This window comes from Cheilinus undulatus, linkage group 22, assembly GCF_018320785.1.
Source record: "Cheilinus undulatus linkage group 22, ASM1832078v1, whole genome shotgun sequence".
Lineage (NCBI taxonomy): Eukaryota > Metazoa > Chordata > Actinopteri > Labriformes > Labridae > Cheilinus > Cheilinus undulatus.
The window spans coordinates 24,768,248-24,792,539 of NC_054886.1; the positions used below are offsets into that span (position 1 = coordinate 24,768,248).

The 24,292-nt window shown below is 38.3% G+C and overlaps 1 protein-coding gene across 2 annotated transcripts in view; it reads left to right on the top strand.

Moving 5' to 3' along the window:
• capn1 (calpain 1) overlaps positions 1 to 24,292 on the top strand; it is a 49,251-nt gene that overhangs the window by 2,320 nt on the left and 22,639 nt on the right. For both annotated transcript variants that reach the window (XM_041780004.1, XM_041780005.1), the window contains exons 2-4: positions 3,389 to 4,109; positions 9,796 to 9,865; positions 13,796 to 13,914. In XM_041780004.1, coding sequence (XP_041635938.1) covers positions 3,852 to 4,109; positions 9,796 to 9,865; positions 13,796 to 13,914 — 447 coding nt within the window. In that variant the 5' untranslated portion in view covers positions 3,389 to 3,851. The remainder of the gene's footprint in view (positions 1 to 3,388; positions 4,110 to 9,795; positions 9,866 to 13,795; positions 13,915 to 24,292) is intronic.

Below are 24,292 nucleotides of genomic sequence, written 5' to 3' on the forward strand. Positions count from 1 at the left end.
AGCATAAAAAGTTGTGGAATAGTTGGGCAAAAGTCAACTTTTTGGGTTAGTTGGCATTTTCAGTGCATATGATAATTTATTCTAAATAAGTTTTGAGTGTAGTAAGCCTATTCATTAAACACACCGTTTCCTATGAAGAAAACACATTTTTTAAATGTTTTAATTCCTTTGAGCCTCAAAGCAGTAAAACGTTTGAAAAGCAACCAAACATGGAATGTTCTTGGTCGTTTGTATTGCTTTCATCCCACAAAAGTTAGCCGTTAGCAGGTTTTAGGTGTTATTTTAAGTGGTTGTTGTCTTACAAGTGTTATTAATCAGTTAACCTGTTTATTTGCTATCTGACAAGGCTAAGGAGTTTATATATGGGCCCTTATATGTAAGAATTTGAGCACTTTAGCTACTTAAGCTAACAACAGCATCTAAGTTTGCAGCTATTTAGCATTTTTGTCCCTACTTTCAAGAACCAAAAAACAGTCTGTATCTTCAAAAACAAGGTGAAAATAAAGAAAAAATGTTACTTAAATCAACAATACAGTCTTCAAACAATAAGTTTAAAAGAACCTCTCATAGCTAGCAGCCCTCTTGATTTGCTCATTGCTAATGCTAGCTGTGTCAACTTTTTATGCCTAACAGTTTTATGGATAGGCTAGTAAAATGAAGCTTTAGCTCTAGATATTCTGAAGGTAAATGAAATACAAGAACTAAGGTGTCCCAAATCACATACTTCCGTACATATACTGTATACTGTGCCTACTCTCTTTTTTCCTTCTACTTAAACAGCAAGTTGTAAACAGACTTTAGGCGATTATAACTGAAATTTGATGGCTTTCACTCAGTATCTCATTCATGGAATTTGTATTATACATTATTTGCTTGAAGAAAATGAACATTTAAATGCCTTTTTCATGGTTGAAAGATTGTTGTTGCTAATATGTTAGCTAGAAAGTGGGTGCTAATATTAGCTAGTGCACTAGCATGCTAACCATACAATATGGTGTTAACTGAGGGTGTGAAGGGTCCATCGGTCCAAACTCAGTTCTTGGGCGTTTTTTAATGCTTTTGAGTATAATTCTTAGTTTGAACTCACTTTGTGCACTTATGTATGTTTATTTAGAACAGAAGTATGTGATTAGGGATATGCTAATTAAGAGCCCATCAATGCTACCTAGAAGGCCTCTAGATTTGCTCACTCACTGATAGCTATGTTATGTATTTTTATCTTAAGAAAAGGATTGTACAAGCAAGGTGAATGTGGCAATCATTTTAGTTATAACTGTAGAAAAAATGTAGACACACGCAGTAGCAGAAGAAATTGTTATTGTTGATATTGTAGTTGTAGGAAAAATAGTGGTGCTACAAGTGTCAGTTGTATCTACTGCTAGCTAGCTAGCTACAGTAGCACACCAGCAAACAATTGTATTCTTGCGAGCACAAGTAGTAGGCTACTTTAATACAGCCTTTAGCTTTAGTTTGTCCTGATTTTGATACTCAATGTTAAGTTTTTTTTTGTCTTTTGTCATGTCTGTTAACTTAAATATAGCTATATTTTAGTACTATTTATGGAAAGATGTGCCTAGCAGTAGTTTTACTGTTTACAGTAGGTTAGTAAAAAAAAGTTTTAGCTCTAGCAAAATTAGATAAAATCAAAGAACTACAAATGTTAGCTGCTTGCAAGCTAGTATCTACCACAGTAGCCTAGCTGCATCATACACTTATAATATGAGAAAATCAAGTTGATTCAGGAGGTTCAGCGTTTGGAAAAAAAATCCTTGTACTGCTAGCTAGCTAGCTAGTAGTCGCATTAGCCAGGGGGTAGTTGTTTACTTCCTAATGTAAGTAGATGTACTACCCTTGCTAGCAGTAGTTGTAAATCCTGCTAGAAAACCACTAACTACAGCAGTGTAGCCGAAGTAGACTAGTGAAAATATTTGTTATTCTTGATACTGTAGTTGTAGCTGTAGGAAAAATAATGGTGCTATGTGCCAGTTGTATCTGCTGTTTGCTAGCAAGCTAGCTATAGTTTTCCACCAGCAAACCATTGTTTGCTTGCTGGTGTATACTCTACTTTTAATACAACCTTTAGCGTTAGCTTGTCCAAATTTTGATACTCTATGCTAAATACTGTTAGCTATACCACATTATGGTATTGTTTGTTTCAGCATTGTTTGTGGAAAAGAAGCCCTAGCAGTGGTTTTACATTTAACAGTAGGTTAATAAAAAGCTTTATCTTGAGTAGGTAAAATCATTACAAGTGTTAGCTGCTGTCAAGCTGCAAGCTACACTAAGCTATCTTTAGTACACTCTTATCAAGTAATTAAAATATCGTCGTAGTTCTGGATATTGAAGTAGGGGAAGACATGAAGTGTTTCTTGTAATACTAACTAGCTAGTAGCCACATCAGCCAGGGAGCAGTTGTTTAATGGTTAGTGTAGCTGTTGTACTACCCTTGTTAGCAGCAGTAGTGCCGTAAATCCGTGTGAAATAATCAAATCATTGTCAAACGAGTCTTTACGTTTATGTAAAAGCTGTTGAAAACCATTGTTGCAGCGACATGCTCTGTTAGCTGGAACATGTTACAGTCAGTTCACTTGGCCATTTTTAATGGGTGTGGTTCACTTTGAGCATTGGAAACAGTAACAGGGCTTTGCCTCTTTCTGAGCCAATGAGAGCTAAACTCTTCTCTGCCGCTGCTGTGACAGATCGAAGAGTCTTGAAACAGGAAGAGCGACTGCTTTGGGTATCTAGGGTTGTAGTCATAGAAAAAAAGAGCCACCGCTGAATGAAATAAATAAAGAGAGGGATGTTAAAAATAAACCTGGAAGAAGCAGAGCGAGTACTACAAAGACAGGCGAACTTAGATGAACTTCTCACAAAGCTCCAGTTCTGTCAAGAGCCTGGGTGGCACTAATGACAGTTTACACTTCCTCGTCTGCGGCTCTGCTTAATTAAAGAGAGGCAGAGAGCTTTTGCTTGTTAGCTGCCTTTATTGTGCATCAAGACTCACAGAAAACCATGCTTTCTGTCAGGCCTGTGCACACTGAATACACCATTTAAACACAGAGATATGACCCCCACTTTGTTAAACGCCAGCGTGATTAAACACTGACTTTGATACGTTTCTGACTGACACTGTGTACACACTCTGAACCAGGCGGTAAATGTAGCGCTGATATGCACATTGTGACTAATCCCTATGCTATGTGTGGCAAGCACGTTGATATGGTTGACTGAAAAAAAATAGGGAGGGTCTTTCTTTTAAACCCTGGACATGGGGTGTATATAGCTGCTGCTTTTGTTTATTTTGGGTGTACAAATATAGAAATAAGCATGGACTTGATTCTCTGTGTACTTTCATTCTGCAGTGCCTCATTTCTTCTTCTTCTTTCAGGGTTTACATGCTGGTGGGACAAAGACAGACTGGAACCCTGCACTCCTTTTGGCTTTTTGAATCTGGACTGAAAAAAACAACAAATTCAGATTGATAGCTCTCTGGAATAAGATCTGACTGTGCTACAAGGAGGGCATCTTTCTCTACAACATATTTTTAACCCCTACATCCTGATTGTTATTGGATCTGAAGCATCCTGATACAGCAGAACCACAAGTACCACAACCAAGCAGCAGCCTGGTCTACTTAATATTTTAAAGCTTCTTAATGGCTACAGATTTTACATTCTAATTTATAATTGAGCATTTGAAGCTATTACCACCTTCTATAAGAGTTTAATCCAATCTGTTGCTACAATAGGGCACAGTTGTCCTATTAATAATTGAAGTATCTTGAAAATATTATTGTATCATCCAACAAAAAGTGACAGTCGACTCTACGCTCCTAACTCTACAAGATCAGGATGGTGGAACGCATTTACTCAGCTACCGGCATGGCTTACAAGCTGCGGAGCCAGTGGGATCGTGATGACGGTCTGGGGCAGAACCACAATGCTGTGAAGTTCCTAGGTCAGGACTACGAGTCTCTGAAAGCCCAGTGCCTCCAAAGCAGGAGGCTGTTTGAGGATAGCTTGTTCCCTTGTGCTGCATCGTCTTTGGGATTCAACGAACTGGGGCCGAGATCGTCCAAGACCTCTGGAGTGCGCTGGATGAGACCCACGGTAAGAAATGTGTGGTTTAAGAACTCTGAGGTCTCAATAATTCAGTGGACGTTTGCACAAATGAAGTATTAAAAGTCAGACTTGATTGCAAAAAACTTAATGTACAATGTTTGATTTCTCACAATTGTTTATTGGAAAATACTATCTATTTTTGGGACGAATATGCAAAACAAATATATGTACCTTCAGCTCAGCTTAGTCCTAAAATATAACAGTGTATTTCTTTGAAAGCTGCACAAAAGCATGCTAAATAAACCTCATCATCAGTACTGAAGTCCTCTGCATAAGCATGAATTAATGGACCTGCCTTAGTGAAGGCAAGATTTTAATTTAAACCTGAATTTTCACTTGTTTTGCCACAAAAATCAGAATGTAAAAGCTAAACAGACAGTCCTGCTTTTGGTATGTCTTTTGTTCAATATTTCTTAGCCTTTAATTAAAATAAAACACATAACTGATTTGAGCAACATTACACAGATTTTTTTCTGCTATGATTTCCACAGTTTTTTATTTAACTTAACAGCCAGATTTTGTAATAATGAAGCACCACACCAGAACCTAAATGCAGGCGCTAAAATGCCTGGAAGCAATCCACAATTTTAGCTGTGTTACCATGCGTGCATTCGATAATATTCCTGGAAAAACATCTGCACCTCAGACTGAAATTTAGATAAGCCTGAAAGGAAAGAAAAACACACAAGTCACCCTTGTTATTAAGTAATTTAAGCTTTAAACTTTGAAGGAAGTGTGGCCATTACCTTCCTCCTTTTGTTTCTCATTGACGGATGATTTCATCGTGGCGTCAGAAATGCTGGAATTATTACTTTTCACTGCACAGTTCCCTTGAAATACTTGTGCAATAAATAGATATTTTAAACCCATTAGAACCCCTTTTCCACAGACTGGAAATGATATGTTTTGCATGGCAACTGAATGTCTTGTAAAAATCAGTCTGTCAATTCATTTTCATCCCCTCATCACAGTGGCAGCAGGCTAAGCAAGTCAACCCAGATATCTCTTTCCCTAGCAACTTTTTGAGCTCAGGGTCAACCACGTAGTCTCGCCCCTGTCGGATGTGCCTAGAAGACCTCAACAGGGAGGTAACCAGGAGGCATCCTGATCAGATTCTGGAATCACCTCAACATGGAGCATTGACTCTACTTGCAACAACATGGTTTTCATACCAGAAGCATGTGTTGTGTTTTGGCTCCCCAAGACAAAAGGTGAAACAGCCAAAACAGCCAACATAAAGACCCTAAGGGATATATTTTTTATTTTAAGAAAATTTAAATTTCCACCATAACCTCATCACAGGGCCCAATGTGCCACAATCCTTGTTATTCTTCAAAAAATTATTTTTCCCCATGCTCCTGGTGACATGCAAGGACATCCAGAGCACAGATGGGGTTGTGTCAACCCTCCTTCCAACCAGAAGGTGTCCTCAGTTGGGCTTACTAGTTATTTTATGCCTAATTCAGCCTCAATTTTCGTCCCAAACATACCTATAAGTTCTGCACCGTACTGTTTGTTGTATATGAATATATATATTTTTGACAGTGATTAAGGGATACCCTATCACCACACTAAATTTCCTAACAAGTAGCTTGATTTTTTGTATGAGTGAGACAGGAAAAACTCTATATAAAAGCATTCTGTACAAATGAGGAGGGTTTCTCCACGGAAATACCAATCTGGGCTTTTGCTTTAAAAAGTCCAAACCAAAAGTGTAACTGTAATGGGCCTGCAAAGGATGTGGACATGTTTTTTCTGTTAATATGATTTAAATATGGCTCTGGATTTGTCATTTTCCTATCTTTTTTGCTTGCGGTAAAAAAAAGCAAGCCCCCATTCTCTGGATTCTTGGCTGTCAGCCATGTGAGACACAGCTCTACTCTGACAGTCTAACTTGTTAACATGCACATTGAAATGAAAACCAAGCCATCATGCAGCCATTACGCAGCTGCCATGTATCCAGTCCGAAAGGGCTGTACCGCTTAGCCCAGCAAACTTAAAAAAAAAAAAAAAAAAAAAAAAAAGTTTTTATCAGCTGGTATCCCCAGCCCTTTAACATGTTTCTTTTCCGTGGTTTATGTTATTATCTTTAATTTACCCAAAGTTCCTTATGCATTTCAAAATAAAAGCAGAGCTTAATCCTTACAAAACATCAATTGCTTTTAGTTTAAAAAAATGTAACTGAACAGTTTTAAATGCAAAATAGAGCAACAAAAAGGGAAGATAATTTCCAATAAAAATTTGGAAATTAATTAATAAAATTGTCAGTATTTATATTGATGTCATATATTATTGGGAGGTATCATTACAACCTAGAAACATCTCTCTGTTTTTTTATATTTTGCCCTGCCACTAGTCTTCCTAAACAGGATATTTTCTTGCTCTCCCAGACAATCCATATGTTTATAAATACACACGGTGCTCCTAGCATGCATGTCTTTATTAGCTGTTATCACGGCAGCCTTGAAGACAGCGCTCCCTCATCACTGTTGGTCTCACACATGCCGTGTCAGGTCGCTCATGTCAGCCCTGTGATCAAGCACCAGGGAGACAAGTCTTGATCTTAAAAGCTCTTAGGGTCCGGATCATCAGCGTGACTGCAGCCTCTTAGCTCCTCCAGCAGCCTTCATTTGTGTGTTAACATGTGTATGTCGTGTATGTGTGTGACATGCAGCTCTAATGCTTCCTGGGGTTTCGTCTCTCCAAAAAGTCTTATGTTTTATTATGCATGGGCTCTGGCCTGCTCCACAGGATCTGTACTATTTACGCTTCACCGGAGGGTTCACGGTGTTCACATTTCCCTAAAATCAGTGCTCTATGTGAGTCTAGAAAAAGACAGTTTAAACTGGTGTGTGATGCTTGGTTGTGTTTCTGTGAATTCAACCATGTATCTAATGGTTTGTGTGTGTTTGTAGGGCACGGGGATAAATGGAATATTTCTTTTTATAGCCTCATGTAGGGTTTCTCACGCTCAATATACAGAGCAGGAGATGGTTCATAATCAGGGCTTGCTGGAAAACAATACAACTCAAAACAGTGTTTTTTAAAGGTTAAATGTCATTGAGTCCCTTTTGTGCTTTTTTTTTTGGTGTTTTTTTTTTTTTTTTTCTAAAGCTTAATTTTGGGAGAGATTTTTCTGGAATTCGTTTTACAACCAATAAAGACCAGAAAAGCCCAGACAGTATGGCTGCAGACTCCAGATCTTACATATAACTACAGTGAGACACCTCATCTGACACAACAGCAATACTAGCTAAAACTTTCAAAATAAAATAAGGCAAGGGTAAGGATTAAGGTGACAATTCGGCTACCAAAAGTTAAAAGTCAAAAACCTGACCTGCAAAACTTGATTACAAAATGTTAAATGAAGCCGAATAAACAGTGCTTACAGGAAAAAGTTTGTCCTTTGTGCAAAACACTAACAAAGCTAGGTTAGCTACGTAAGCTATTTAGGTAATGTAGCTAGCTAAATAACTAACGTAGCTAAAGCTAAACTAACAAAGCTATGTCATTTATGAGCCAACAAAGCTAATGCTAAAGCTAACAAACTACATGAGCTACATCAGCTATGTTGGTAACGTGGCTACATAACTAACATAGATAAAGATAAACTGAAAAGCTATGTTAGCTATAAGCTAACAGAGCTAAGGCTAAAGCTAACAACACTAGTTAGTAGGGGTGGGAGAAAAAAATCGATACAGCACAGTATCGTGATATTTTCTCTGGTGATATATTGTATCGTCTCATCCGCCAAGAATAGATTTTTTTCAAATTAATTTATAATATGAACTGAAGTCTATGAAATGAAAAAAATAAAATTAATTGTTTGGACAATTGTTTGTCCAGTGAGGTTGGAATAGGTGATGTCAGAGAGCAGGAGGAAGTTAGTACAACAAACATGGCAGCACCAGGGGAAGAACATTAGGAATGTAAGCTGGCCACAAACAGCATGGTCATGACACATGAGGTTTGCAAGAAGTGCTGCATGAAAATAAAATACTGTAGAAATATGACAAACATGAGGGAAAGCCTAAAGCTAAATCAGCTAAACAGTTGAAAAAATGTTATAGATCGCAAAATATCACAACATATGGTATTGCAATACTCACTGTATTGCAAAATGTTTAAAATTGCAATAATATCATATTGTGACCAAGGTATCATGATAATATCGTATCGTGGGGCCACTAGTGATTCCCACCCCTACTAGTTAGCTACTTAAGCTTTGTAGGCAATGTAGCTACATCACTAATGTAGCTGAAGCGTAGATGACATAGCTAACATAGAAAACGTAGCGAACATTTTAGCTATACGAGCTATTTTAGCTATGCAAGCTATGTTGGTAACAAGCTACAAAACCAAAGCAAACAGAGCTTTCTTAGCTACGTTAGATTATGCTACGTTTGCCAAAGCTACGTCTGTTTTGGAAGTAGTTTTGCAAATGGTGACTTGCTTTAGCTTCATCAGCTTTAAGCTAATAAAGCTACATTGGCATTTGGTGTCAATGTAGAAGCCATTGGCTTTTCTAGCCACGTAGTGCCTAACTAAGGAGGGTCTGAGATCTACAGTCTCTAGCCAGACCCCTCTCCAAGTAGAAACCAGTGCTCCCATTTAGGACACTAGTGAATTAGCTACTTTACTAGCTTAAAACAACTTGAACTGTAAATAGATTAGCAAGAAGGTTATTTATTTATTTGTCTACTAATCAGCTAAGTGTTCTCTTAAACCTTTATTATGTTATTGCTAGATAAAGATTAAAAAGAAAGTTCTGTGCTAGCTTATCAGAAAGTAAAGTGGCTAGCCCACAAAGTTAGCCTAGCAATGTCAAAACCTTTAAACAAAATCTAAACTTGTAAAACTTGCTTACATGTTTTTTTTTCATTCTAATAACAAGTAAAACCAAAGAAGACAGTGTTTGAAGGGCTATACTGACAGCTGTAGTTTCATGGCTGCCAGATACTTGTGCTAGCTTAAATTAGCTTCTAGCTATGACGAAAAAGGCCAGCTGTTTGTATGGGGTATATTTGCTTGACAAGAGAGATAATGTAAATAAACTGATTATTAACCAAAATGCCTTGTTTTAATTTTTTTTTCAAATTAAAATTTATGTTAAATCTAGACAAAGTTGTTTGCTAGCTGCTCTGCTTCTGTTTGAAATACAATACACCAAGCTGTACAGGATATCCTATATGGCATACTTTTTTTACAAGATATAGTGTAAAAAACTATGGGGACTCGGTTATTAACCAGAAAATGTCCTGTTTTTACATTTCAAGTCTTTGTTTGCTATCTGCTCTACTGGTTCAAATATTTGTCTTGTGTTAACAACTACAGCTGAAAAAGCAGATGTAGCTTTCTTCCTTTTCCTTTTATGTCACTTAGAACCAGCTAGTTGTCACCAACTTAAATAGACCATTATTTTATCCCTTTTTCAAGCTTAAGTATTTTTGTGTATCAGAAGCCCCTAAAGTGCTGGCGATGTGGGGCTTCTTTAAAACATTTTTCCTTGTTAAACCTGTATTTAATTATGTATTTGACTGTGTGTTGTGCCATTCATCGACTAACCTTGTACAGACAGAGTGAGTAAGACAACAAATGGAACATGTTTTTAATGGGTATCATTAAGCAAGCCAAGAACTGATTTGTTTTGCTTGATTGTTTTTGTGCACGACAGGAGTTCTGCAAACGACCTGAGTTCATCGTAGATGGAGCCACTCGCACAGACATCTGCCAGGGAGCTCTGGGTAGGTCCAATCACAAGAACTCCCTTGATTCAGCTATTAGAGGAGAGGAGAAGAGAGAAAGATGTGTTTGAAAGTGGAGGGGGAAAATGTCAGCAGAAGCCAAAACATGTGATTCATAGAGGGATTGCCAGGTTGCAATCCCAGGTCTGACTTGGAGATGTAGGACATAAATAAGTGAAGCCTACCCTTCCCCTGAGAATCATGAGGAACGTGTCCTTGAGACGCTGAACCTTTCCTGAGGCCAGGTTTATAGATGTTTTTTACAGAGGACATTTTATCATGTTAGAGTAGCAGATCAGCAGCTCTGGTTTGTATAAAAAAATCTATAAATGCTGGTTTTAATTTAGCTGTTTTAAGTTTAAAGCCCCAGATGATGGACATAAGAAGTTGGGGCATTTTTATGAATGCCTTGGAACAATAAATCTGCTGTTATGACAGTGAATGTTTTAGAAATAGTTACAGCATACCCACTTTAATGAAAAACTCTCAAAAGATGGAAAATTAAAGTTCTGGTGCTGCAGCTCAGCGTAGTGGTCAACAGTCATCTAAACTCTTCTTGCCCTCTGTGCCAGTCATGTGACTGTAAACTCTGATTTGGAGGTAATTTCTTTTTGACCAGAGAAGCATGTTTTGATTCAAAACACTACTTTCAACTAGATACTTAAAGAAAAAATGCTTTCCTTACTCTAAATATATAAGATGTAAATTAAACCTTCAATGCCAATTAAGAAATTGAGGCTTACTTGGAATTTTGTAGAAATTTTTGCACTTTAATATTTTAGTAGACCTTAAAAGTCTGTTTTTTCAGAGTTCCTTGTGTAAATAAGACTGAGTAATTAAATGAAAATGCCAGGCTACCTCCAGTATGGATTAAAAAATGTCCACAGGGCAAACTAAATCAGCGTTTAAGTGACTGATGGAGATCGACAGCCTGACACAGAGAGTTACTCGGCCATTCAGCAGCACCGGTAACGGTTTTTAGCCTGAGATGCTTCTTTCTCGACACAGAGGTGCATTTATAATTTATGCCTTGTTTTTCTCTGCCTTTCATCTGTAAACAAGGCCAACGCTCCCTCTGTTTGAGCAGATCTGGCAGAGCAAGAAGCCACTGCCTTCATCTAGAAATGCGGAATAAAACACAGAAAGCAACGAGATTGCTCCCTGAGGGGCGGCTGAATCACAGAACAATTACACTAAAAAATTTAAGTCAGAAACATAATGCTTCACTTTGTTGTACAGCTGAAATGCAGCGGGACTGAGTGCTTTTTATCAGCGTCGGGGGGCTTATCTGCTAAATGGCCCACTGGCGGCTGTCAGGAGCTGTTAGCAGATAATATGATGGATAAGAATTTAACTTAAAAGTGAAACTGCCTGGATTTATCTTGAGCTATTTGGAGCATGAAAGTGCAAACAACACTGGAAGTCATCATCCTGCAGTATTAGCAATAACAAGAGCTAGAATGAAACCGAAACTATCAGGAGGTGCCAAACTCCTCTGCATCAACAGACACTGATTAACAGACTTGAGAACTAATCAAATAAATGATAATAAACAACTCAATTCAGAGTGACAACTCCCTTACTTCTGAGGCCGATAAGACACTAAAGACCGCTGTTTTTTTCTGACAGACACGTCTGGATAAGCGGTTGTCAAAAGGTGGGTCAGGACCCAAACATGGGTCATGGATTTGTTTTCAGTGGGTCCTGATTGTAACTGGAAAAATAGTGGTAAAAAATCTACAATGTACAGATGTTGTAAATGTACATAAATCCATATACCAGGGATGCACAATATTACCATTTTCTATCTACATTTAAAAGAATGTCATTTACAAGAAAATTAAAGAGTCTTAAGAAATGGACCTGGATTTTAATCTTGTTTGTTAGCTTGATGCTAAAACAAAATAGAAATTGCCATTAACAAGCTAACAGATTTAGCATTGCTTCATGCTGATTTTAACCTAAGAAACAATCTGTTTTACTTCACAGTGCTTATTTGAAAACACTGTTTAATTGATTGTTTACATGAAAATGTTCTGTAAAATAGTTTCTTAAGTTAAGAGAAAGGAAAGTTGGTTTCTTTATTTGTTAAATAATTAAGATAATCAAACAGCTGTGAGATGTGCTACAGCCACCGTCTGGTGGTAGAACTGTATTACAACTAGATAATGGAAAAGTATGATTTTAATTTAAGATAATAAACACAGTACATTTTTTTCCAATGTTACAATGTCATTTAGCAGATTCTTTTTTCCAAAGTGGCATACGTCTGGCACAGATGTCCCTGGTGTAAAGGAACTTACCCAAGGGCCCACATCGGATACTCCTTGTGCCCTTACTGGGATTTGAACTCTTTATCTCCTGTAACAAGTGATATAAACCATGAAGCTGTCCGGACACTTTCAAAACAATCATGAAAAATGAGTTTTATTCTGAACCATGTCTATATCTGTAGTCCAATATTATGCATCCCTAACATTTATTTTATGTAACTTGTTCTTGGTCTGGTGATAATGGTCTGGTTTCCCTATGATGATATGTTAATTTCTCAAAGTATCTTGAAACAACTAAGATTTATGTTTTTACAGGAATCATAGTAAATAAAATGTCTGCATGTGTGTCCTCCAAGGGCTTCTGTCATGATGTGCTCTATCAGTTTTCCCTGCAATGCATATCACCTAATAAACTTGAGTGGTTTATACAATTTAAGAAATTTTCTGAATTAATAGTTTTGAGAAATTAAGTCAGTCTCAATCTCTCATTAAAGACTTGGAGCGTCCTCAAGTTAGACCAATCAAGATCCAATAATCTAGATGAGATATAGTTCAGGCACCTCCAAATTCTCTTGATCTTTGCTGAGATGTTTCTACACCTTGATTGAGTCCACTTGTGGTAAATTAAATTAATGGGACATGATTTGGAAAGGTACACACCTCTCTGTAGACGGCTTCACATCTGACAATGCATATCAGAGCAAAACCTAAGCCAAGAAGTCAAAAGAACTTCCTGCAGAGCTCAGAGACAGGATTGTTGCAAGGCACAGATCTAGGGAAGGCTACAAAACAATTCTGTTGCACTGAATGTTCCCAAGAGCACAGCGGCCTCCATAATTCTCAAACAGAAGAAGTTTTGCACAACCAGGACTCTTCAAAGAAGGAGCTGGTCGTCCTGCCAAACTGAGAATTCAGGGAGAGGGGCCTTAGTAAGAGAGGTGACCAAGAACTGGATTGCCAGTCTGACTGAGCTTCAGAGATCCTGTGTGGAAATGGGACAAATTTCTAGAAGGACAACCATCACTGCAGCCCTCTGGGCTTGAACAATAAAGACAGTTACTTAGCATCCCAACTATTAAAGAGTTTTGCACTGAAGAGAGACTGCCATCTAGCCACTCTACCATAAAGCCCTAAATGGTTCTAAAAGTCTTTTTTCACTTTGTTGTGATGGCTTACTGAGTGTGATGAGAAAAAAGTATTTAAAAGACAGAAGCATTAACGTAGTAAAATTGGAAAAAGCAAAGGAGGTCTGAATACTTCCTGCTTGCACTGTAATTTTCATTAAAAAGGAAGGTTATAGTGTTATTCCTTAAAATATCAGTGAGTTATTTTGGAGCTGTGGTACTTCCAGCCTCTTTAACGAAACAAGTGCCTCTCCAGTTTCCCAAAGGGCAAAGCTTGTTCAAACATAGCTTCAGACTCACGCCTGAGCTGTTGAAGGGTGGATTCCACTTTTATGAGTGTCTTCCCACCGAGTGCATTCCAGTGTGAACTTACTAACATGATTTACCTTTGTGGGAAATAAAGCCTTAAATTTATGCTGCTAAGAAGAGGAAAGCATACAGTTTAAATGTGTCATAGCAGGGCTGAGTTCAGTTTTCTTAATGCAGACCTGATCTCTGGTAGTAAAACTGTGCATGTGGGTGTCTGTCCTCAGGTGACTGCTGGCTGCTGGCTGCCATCGCCTCGCTGACCTTAAATGACAATCTCCTGCACAGGGTGGTTCCTCACGGGCAGAGCTTCACTCAGGGATACACCGGTATCTTCCACTTTCAGGTGAGAACAGCCCCACTTCACCCCCACAACAAACGCTCAGTTTAAAGATAGAAACACAATAAACACAGACCTGGGTCATGTCTATACAGATTTATATTTAGACATTTTTATGGGTGTTACTGCAGTTTATGCATCAAATGTGCTAAAGATAGCAGAAATAGATGGTAGCTCTTTAAAGGTGATAATTCCTTTGACTTGGATGAGTGTTGACTTCAGCAAATAAACAGCAGTCTGCAGTTATGTCTGTGCTGTTTTACTTTATGTGGTGTTTCTACCTCAACACTTCCTGTTTCATTTCCTGTGAGCAACACACACTGCGTAATCTGTAGTTTGTTCTCTGTGTTTCGGACCAGATTGTGTTTAACTCGACACTTTTCAGACACAAGCTGACCCGTGTTGTGTTCAGCTGTTGTAAAATGATTGGTTCTTGTAAGCAGGAATTGTTGAGCAGGGAATTGTCATGACTTTCTGCTGTGGTCTGAATCTGGTGCTGATTGATGCCTTATCTGTTTAGAAAGTGAGTCTCAGGAAGATCCTCCCTTTTTGATTTCAGCCTGCCCTTTTTAGTCATTTATCTTTGATAAATTTCTTGCAAGAGCTGTTCATCAGAGTAAATTATATTACACTATATGGACAAAAGTATTTGGCCACCCCTGTTTGTTATCGAACTCCAGTGTTTTAATCAGACCTGTTGCCACAAGTGTATAAAATCAAGCACCTAGCTATGCAGTCTCCATTTGCAAACATTTGTGATGATAAATGGGTATCACAAATCCCAAAGAGCTCAGTAACTTCAAGCGTCGTACTGTGATGGATGCCACCTTTGCAATAAGGCTGTGAAACAGTGTTAATTTCATCAATGTAAACTATGACTAAAATTATTAGTTGACAGCCTTTTTTCTGTGAAAAAGACTAGATTAAGACTGGCCAAAAATAGATCTTTGATGACTAAAAGTGACTAAAAGTAAGTTTAGTTTCATTAAGATCTGGACTAAAATTTAATTTAGTTTTTGTCAAACATTCAAATTCCATGATATTTTTTAACTGTGGGTAAATCTGTCAAAAAACAAGGCATCTGTGGCTAGCTGTAGAAAGCAGGGACCTTAGGTTTGGCAGGTTTATTAGAACACACTGCCATGATTTGGTACCAGCTTCAGGCAAAAGAATAAATGCTTGGACTATAAGTTAAGACTAGGAGTTTTGGTCAACCAAAACTATATAGGGTAGACTTAAAGATCACATATTATGCAAAATACACTTTTTCAGGCTTTTCTAACAAAAATATGTGCCCCTGGCCTGTCCACAATCCCCTCAAGTACCAGAAAAATCCGTTCCCTCCCTCCTCTCTTTCTCCAGTTTTCAGAAAATGTGTGCTGAAACAAGCTGCCCTCAGATTTCCCCCTCATGAAGTCATGTGGGGAGTAAGCCCCCACCCCAAGTTCACTTGGCCCTCCCTGCTTGGAAGAAAGTTCCACCCTCCTCTCCTGATCCTCCTCTCAGCTACGAGCCACATCCATTAAGCCACATCCATTTTCTGAGAGGGGCGGAGTCAAACCGCTAATTAACATTTAAAGCCACAGACACAGAAACAGCTCATTGTGGGCTGGGCTGAAACAGAGCTTTTTTTTAGACATGCAAAAATCTAATACTTGAGTGTTTTTTCAGCAATAAACTTCACAGGCATGTTTTTGGGACCACTGAGACCAATATAAACTTGACATAAATGGGTAAAATATGTGACCTTTAAATATGACTAAAACTAAAAGGCCTTAATCAAAAGAGTAAGACTGAGACTAAAATTGAAAATAGCTGTCAAAATTAACACGGCTGTGAAATTTCATCTGTGCTGGATATTCCCCAGTCAACTGTAAGTGATATTATTAGACAGTGGAAGCATTTAGGAACAACAGAAACTCACCCATGAAGAGGAAGACCATGCAAAATGACAGGGCGTGGTCAACGACTGCTAAGCTTCTCTGTTTGGCTGTTAGATGGGCTACTCTGAGTTTGGCAGATGCCAGGAGAGCCTTTCTGTCTGACTGCATCGTACCAGCTGACGATGTGGTGGAGGAGGGATAATCGTATGGGGCTGTTTTTCAGGGCTTGGGCTAGACATCTTATCTCCAGTGAAAGGGAGTCTTCATGCTTCAGCATACCAAGACATTTTGGACAATGTTATGCATGCAAATATGTGGCAACAGTCTGGTGAAGGCCCTTTTCTGTTCCAACATGACTTTGCCCCAGTGCACAAAGCAAGGACTATAAAGACATGGTTTGATGAGTTTGGAGTGGAAGAACTGGACTGGTCCGCACAGAGCCCTGACCTCAACCCCATCAAGCACCTTTGATATGAACTGGAACAGAGATTGTAAGTCAGGCCAACATAAGAGCCTGACCTCATAGATGCTCTACAGGATGAATGGGCACAAATACACACAGAAACTCCCCAAAATCTTGAGTGGAGGCTGTTATAGTTGTACTGATAAAGGGCCAACCCCATGTCAAAGTACATGTATTTGAATACAATGTCATTACAGTCCCTGTTGGTATAATGATCAGGTGGCTGGATTCTTGTGTGAGGCATTCATGCTTTTTGGCCATCAGTGATGTCCTAAAATACCTAAAATAAATCAGTTTTGTTTTAATTTTGCCACAGAACTTAACATTTTGTGAATTCAGAGGCATATGATGACCAGGCAGTAGATCTAGTTTCTTTATAATCTGCATAATGTCTTTAACCCCCCCCCCCCGACTCATTCAAGATAACAAACTTCCCTGATCCACACCCACTCTAGTTAATAAACGTTACCTGAAAGGATTTAAACTTACTCATATAATGTGGCCAACACCCATTTCTTTATCACCAAGAGAAGATATGATCAGGCAGTTTTGTCTAAAAAGACTAAACATCAAACATGGTGTCCTGTCCTGATAATTAAAGATGTAGCTCTGTGTCTCCTCTCCCATGTAAAGAACTAGTCTTGCTGCTTTATGCCATATATTTGAAATATGTGGTCTATGTGTTTGATCTCTGTGGTTTAGTTTCTGGCAGACTGTCTGACTTTATCAGCTGAACTTTGCTTTGTACACAAATGAGATACTCTAGCTAGTAGCAGTGGCTAAGGTGTGTCTGAACACAAACCCTTTATGGTGCAGCAGATGAGCAGTCAAACAGAGATGTAGTCAGCCCAGTAGGGAAATCTTTCAGCTGTGGTTTACAATGATAAGAAGATAAGTTGGATTATAGAGCTCTTGTAACCAAAATGAATGCAAATACCCCAAACACTGGAATCAAGACTCTCTTTATGGACAACATTTTGAATCCAGTGAGGGGATTTTTGTCATAGTAACTATGTTACAATTTTATTTAGCTGACATTTAGTCCAAAACTATGTACGTCTAAGTTATAAAACAAAAAGTTTAAAATTTTTCCACTTGCTTTTATGATTAGAGTTAGCCAAGTTTGGCCAACCTAAGCAGACAGATCCATGTTCAGGCCTTAAATTTCACCCACGAGAATATAGATTTGGATTTAACAAAAAAAATAATAATAAAAACAGAGAAAATATGGCTCTGATTGAAGCACAAGTGCCAAAAAGTGCAGTTCCTCAAGTGTCCACTTGAGGCTGGATCCAAAAGTGAGTCCATCCCCATAGAGTTCTGTGTTAAACTGCCCCACTTTAAACTGGAAATAAACACATTTATAGTCTTGCAAAACTTAGAAGAAAACAAAGATCTTCATTAATAAATTTCCCATAGTTTACAGCTAAATGTATTTTTTTTCAACCTGCTTATATTAAATCTAAGAGAAACTAAACCCCAGAGTTTCAGCTGAGGTTAATCTACCATAAAGTTTCATAAAATGTCTTCAAAATATAATGGAAAGGCCTTGGAGGAAGAATAAGACATGCCCTCCTCCTGCCTTCCTGCTGTCCCTTATCAGCCACAGCATTAGCAAGGTAGACTTTTATTGACCTCGTTTTAAAAAAAGCACATTTTATTTGTGATCTCTGCCACTTTACCCACAATCCTAGAGTGTCACAGTGAAATTTCTGATTGGTTGATCCTGTCTTTGCCCATGAAACTTCCACACTTCTCGCTTCTTATGAAAGTAACGGTTGTTTTTTAACAAAAGACGGCTTAAATGTGGAAAATATATATAACCATGTAGTAGACACAACCTAGTAAAGTATTGACCGTTACCCACAATCCCTAACCCTAACCCCTCCAGCCCCAGGTTGTCGGGCCCTGGGGTAAATCCTAAGCATTGTCCTACAGCCTTTAAACTAATGCACTCAGCTGTACGTGCTTTAGGTTTTATTAACTGAGAAAAGTGATGTGAGGGTTTATTTTCTCTTTACATCTGGAAGTTAACGCTGTAGCTTCTTTGTCTGGGAGTGGAACAGACTCAGTTTACAAGTTCCTTTTCAGCTAATCGGCGAATGTGCTTTTTAAAATTGACAACAGCATTTAAAAAAACGATACTTGGCTACAGGAAATTTTTGATCAAGAAAAACAAAGTTAGTGGTAGCTTTTAGTTTCATCAGCTTAAATCTTCAATTGGACATACCAATGAAAACTTGTGGATGTCATTTAAGTGAAAATGTCCAGGTCAGAAAAAACTGCAGTTCCTTGTGTGGCCACTTGAGGCTGGTTCCAAATGTGAGTACATCACCATAGAACCTCATATTAAACAGGCCAGCTTTACAATGGCAATAACATGCACTTTTTCAAAACTTAATCAGTCCATATAGCATTAAAGCTATGCAGAATTAAGTGGGTAACTAATCAAGATTCAATTGCAGTTTTTAATTTAACATTCAACAATTATGAAAACAACCATTTTACCAGTGAAATCATAATAATTCTCTAACATTATCATCTTGCTTGTCTGCATTGCATTTATAAAGAAATTCAGTTTTTTTTTCACTTTTGTCTTGCAAATATTAATTTAATTTTCTTGTTTCAGTTTTCAAAAGAAGCTAATATAAGCATCAACCTAACCCTAATGTCCCAGATAAAAGCATTTGATCTCTTATTTGTTCTCAGGTTGGAGTAATCTTGTTAGACACGGTGCTGTTATGAATAGAAAATGAGATGTCTGATCAATTAAAACATCAGAGCAGAGATTATTAGATGGCAGCGAGTCTTTTTTAGCATTACAGTGCGTGTTCTGTGATCTCCAGTGTCTCATTATCTGTGAGTGTGTGTGTCTGATCCTCCCTCTGATCTTACATCAGCATGACTGCAGAGCAGGAACGACTGTTAACCCCTAAAACGTGTTGCTGTGCAGACTTTCCTGCACAGCTTGAGGAAACAGGACATTTTAAAATCTTTTGACTGATATTTTATTTCTCTTATGCAACCTTTTGTGAAAAGCCGAGGCAGGGGTATGTTTTGTTATTAATAATTATTCAGCATTTTAATCTGCTTTGTCACAGAGTGCTTTGAGCTGAGGCGGCTGCCCTCTTTGACGCAGTGAGAGCTGAGCCAACCAGACTGTCAGAGAGCCAAGAGAGGGGGAGAGAAAGAGAAAGAGAGAGACAGGAGAAGGACGGGGGGCTGAGGAAGTGAAACAGAGCAAAGGGAAACTTCTAATACATCAAAGACAAATTTTAACATGCATGATAACCAACACACAGCATGGAACGCGTACTAAAAGTACAGATGTCAACACGGTCCTACACCCATTCTGTCAGATGTGGCAGCTTAGTTGATGGTCCAGGGTATTTAATTTGATGATGTGGTCCCCCCTCTAAGGTCACTTTCACAGTTTCAGTAAGTTATAGTAAATATTCAATGTCTGGTTAAGCTTAAAAATCAGCAACAGTTATTAAAAAAACTGCTTAGATTTTCAACTTAAGCTTGCTAACAAACATTTCTATTCAGGAGCACTGCTTTCAACAGGCTAAACAGAACACTGCTTGGGGCCCCGGGACAGTAGGGCCCTTTCCCAGGCAGTGTTAATTTTGTTGACAAATTATTTTTGTTAGTTTTCGTTAATAGCCTTTTTCCCCCTGATGAAAACAAGACAGTAACTAATAAAAACAAGTGCACATGGGCAAAAACTAAAACGAAATTAATTGACATTTTAGTCAACAAATAAAAAAGACGAAAATGTTTGACAGAGACTTTATCCAATCAGACCTAATTTTGTCATGTAGAAAGTAGGGGCAAGTTAGGCATATATCCAATCACAGCTACTTTGGCTGTGTGGAAAAGTGGGATGAGATACGGGGGAGATCCAATCACAACTGCTTTTGCTGCGTGGTGGCAGGATAAGTTGGGGAGAGATCCAATCAGTTGACTGAATTTATTGTCAATTTCGTTGACTAAAATGTTGGGAAGTTTCATCAACTAAAACTAGACTAAAACTAAAACAATTTAGATGACTAAATTATGACTAAATTATGCAGTCTGGAATGCAACTTCACACCTTCATGATGTGAAGACCGTTGACAGAATGTAGCTTACATTAGCAGTGCTATCGTGCTGCACCTTATGTCCTCTTGTGGGTTAACGTTCACAAATGAGAAAAAAGTTATTAACTAGTTTAACAGATTTGTAATTCTGGTATTGACTACATAGGGATCCTACTTTGACTGTTTTTTCCGGGCAGTGTTAGCTCAGTGGGGAATTCTGAAATGAAAAAAGGTAACTTTTTACATATTTTTCATAAGCATCTAATTTTTCTTAAAATAATGGTTATGAGCAGGTTGGAGGGGCCCCTATGTATTTTTGCAGCGAACCCAATCAGACTCGAGAGTCACCACTGTTCATATTGTACTATTAAAGTAGTAAAAATACAATTGTTAATATAAACCATGCAGCACAGATAAGCATTTAAGACAACCTGTAAACATTTTAAATAGGGCTGGGCAGTTAATTGAAAATTAGAATAAATCTCAGCATGGTCTGCTACATTTTTTAAATCGCAGATAGTGCAATATTTCTTCAACCTGAAATGTGTCAAAATACCAGTTTAGCCCAATGTTTTGCAGCAGAGATGTTATTCTTTACAAATTATGCAAATATTCCATTGTCTTCTTGAAAAATAGTTTTAAATAATCTTGCTTTTCTGTTTTTGTATGTTTGTCTTGATCAAATAAAGAAAGGCATAAAAGATCATCTCTTCAATATAGCAATTGTCTTCAAATTTGCAATATGAGCCAAAAACACAATTCAAATTTTTTTTTTCAAAATCATTCATCACTAGTTAAATGAATCCAGTATTAATCTGGTTATAATATAGACAGATGTTTTGCATGTGTTTGCTGAGTAAAAGAAAGGTTGTGGAACCTAAAAAGAATCACATATTAAATCGCAGTATTGGGGGGAAAAATTTGCAATTGTATTAGAGAAGCGGTCTGGAATTAAGGCAACAAAGCAGGCTATGGACATGCATCCTTAACCCTGACAGCTCTTTACTGTAGCATGGTTTTACTCTGGGCAGAGGCATACCGTATTACACGCAGGCTGTGTGTTATACAGTATGCCCACAGCCATTTCAATTACAGCATATATTTTTGAACTTACATTTACGTACAACTCAACAGAGTATTTTCATGATGTAATGTCCCCTACCATCTAACTGGCTCAATCTGTTAGCAATGCTTGCTCTAGCACAGCTGTATTTCCATTTTGTTGGCAGGCAGCTACACACCAACATGTAGGAGCAAAACAGCAACGGTGCAGATGCTTCAGGGATTTTTTTTCTTTTTTGCAACAAAAGGCAATGGGAAACAGGGCAGTTTTTTTCTGCAAGGGATTACTTTGTGAAAAAGTGACTAACGGCAGATTATTTTAATTGCACAACCAGCACATCAGGTTACTTATTACAACTAAACAGTAATCAGACAAATTTTCACTTTGAAATGAGTTACACTGAACGCTGTTGATAACTAAATAAAACATTGTTAATTAAACAGCAGACGGTTTCTGAAACATAAGTTAACTTTGTTTGTATCACTCTGAAATGGAACAATAATCTTCTGAATTAGAGTCGTGTTGATTTCATTGCTTCCTAAAGCCGCCCCAAGCAGATTTACAAGCTTACTGTTTAGCAATACGCAAGAGGGCAGCATTCATTTAACAAACTGAGACACTTATAGGCAGATTGCAAACATTTCTGCAAGCTTCCAGCAGTTTAAACACATAGTCACATACATAGGAGCTAGGATACAGGTCATACTCGGGATATGTCGTCTTTAATCCTTAAGGCATGGATTGAAGCACATGTGTTTTTGATTGTCCACTTCTCTGAAGCGTCCTCAAAGACTGCCGTGCTGACTCATGTACAGTACTGTCAAAGGATCAATAAATACTGAATCAGACACCCACACTCACACAGCTGGGAGAACAGGAAGTTTCACTTTCTGGATAAGTTTCATTAACTCTTGATACAGATATCAGATTATTGTCCTGATATACTGTATGCACTCTAGAGATGTTCTGCTTGTTTTTACATCCATATAACCATCTCCATATGCACACAACTGCTCCTTCTGCTAGAGTGAAAATGATGCTTTCTTTGCTCTAAAGGCCTGTAAATGCATGCATGTGTTTAATGTACTGTATGTACATTAAAGCTAAATGGCTCGTAAACACATGTGGCTGCTTCCATTTAGCAAACAGTTGCCCCAGTTTCTCTGCCCTCCTTCTATTATGCCTGTATGAGTTTAGTTTTAGCCTCTCATCTCTGTGTTTGTAAAGCATCCAAAAGATTTTGGCCGTTTTTTTCTCTGCCTGAGCATGTTTCCCGCTCTCTGTTTGTTTCTTTTCTTTACCGCCGATTCGTTCAGGGATTCCCCTTTGTATCATTCTGGATCTTTTAAGCCACTAGATGAGTTACTGCAGACTTGGATGAGTCATACTCAAATGCAATTACGAGTGCTGGCCGCAGGGATCTTAATAGGTAGGGAAAGAGAGAGAAGGGTGTCTGAGGTATGCAAACAAAAGGAGAAGGGATGAATTATAAACCAGGCAATCTCAGCCATCTCAGTCGGAAACAAAATTAACCGGTAACTGGGGCAGAATCCTTTATGATATTCTTATTTTAGCATGTATTAAAAACAGAATAGTACGGGGAGGTTTATTACTTAAGCCTTAGTGCCTGGTGGCCGCGAGTCAAGACACAGATGTTGTAAGAGCTTGTTTCCCACAGTGAGGCGGGCTGTCGCTTCCATATCACTTTGAAATGTCTGTGCATCTTCAGTCAGCCGTGCTGTGACACAGCTCCTCCCAGAGGTGGATTCAGCTCTGCAGGGCATGCAGAGTACCTCCATCTATCCATCCATCATGCTGCTGTAAACACTGCAGGGAACACAGCCTTTTATTTAACAAATACTTGCACACACAATATGCACACTCACAGCTGGGGCCGTTTATTACCTGATTACAATTCTGCAACTTCCTCCTCCACTACCACTGGCCTAAAATCAAATTACTTTGACAGAGAAATATTTCTTTTTCAGCGGTGTAATATAACCTCACTGTGAGCTCTGCTTTGCATGAGGACAATAATGTCTCTGCCTGAGGGTCTCCATACAGGAACAACTGGTTTCTCTGTTTATCTTTGGTGTGTTTTGCTCTTCTATAAACTTTGGCACAAAAGCTGCAGCTCCTATAAAATGTATTCACCCACTTGGATGTTTCACCCTTTTATTGATTTCATTAATTAGTCATGGTCAATATAATTTGCATTTTTGACACAAAAATGTTGTAAAAAGCCTCTTTAATGTCAGAGTGAAAACAGATTTCTATAAAGTAATGTCAATTAAGAAATATGTTATGTAAAGTAAGTGACTGCATAAATATTCACCCCCTTCAAGTCAGTGTAGATGCTCCTTTGGCTGCAATCACAGCGGTGAGTCTGTGTGGATAGGTCTCAATCAGGCTTGCACATCTGGACCACCTGGGTGCATTCATTTTACCCTCTACCTTTATAAGCCTTCCAGGTCTGGCTGCTGAGCAGCATCCCCACAGCATGATGCTGCCACCACCATGCTTCAATGTGGGGATGGTTACACCCATAGCGTCTTGTCTGATTTCGTAAAAGAACCATTTTGGTTTCATCAGACCAACGATTTTTCTCCCACTTGACCATGGAGTCTCCCACATGCCTTTTGACAAACTAATCCTGATTTAATCTGAGTTTTCTTCAACAGTGTCTTTCTCTTTGCCACTCTCCAACAGTTGTTGTATGCATAGTCTCCCATCTCAGCTGCTGAATCTTGTAACTCCTTCAGAGTAATCATAGGTGACTTGGTGGCCTCTCTCACTAGGCTCCTTCTTGAATGACTACTCAGTTTGTGAGAACGGTCTGATCTAGGCAGATTTATGTGCTATATTTTTTCTAGTTACCCTTTCTCTGAGTTGT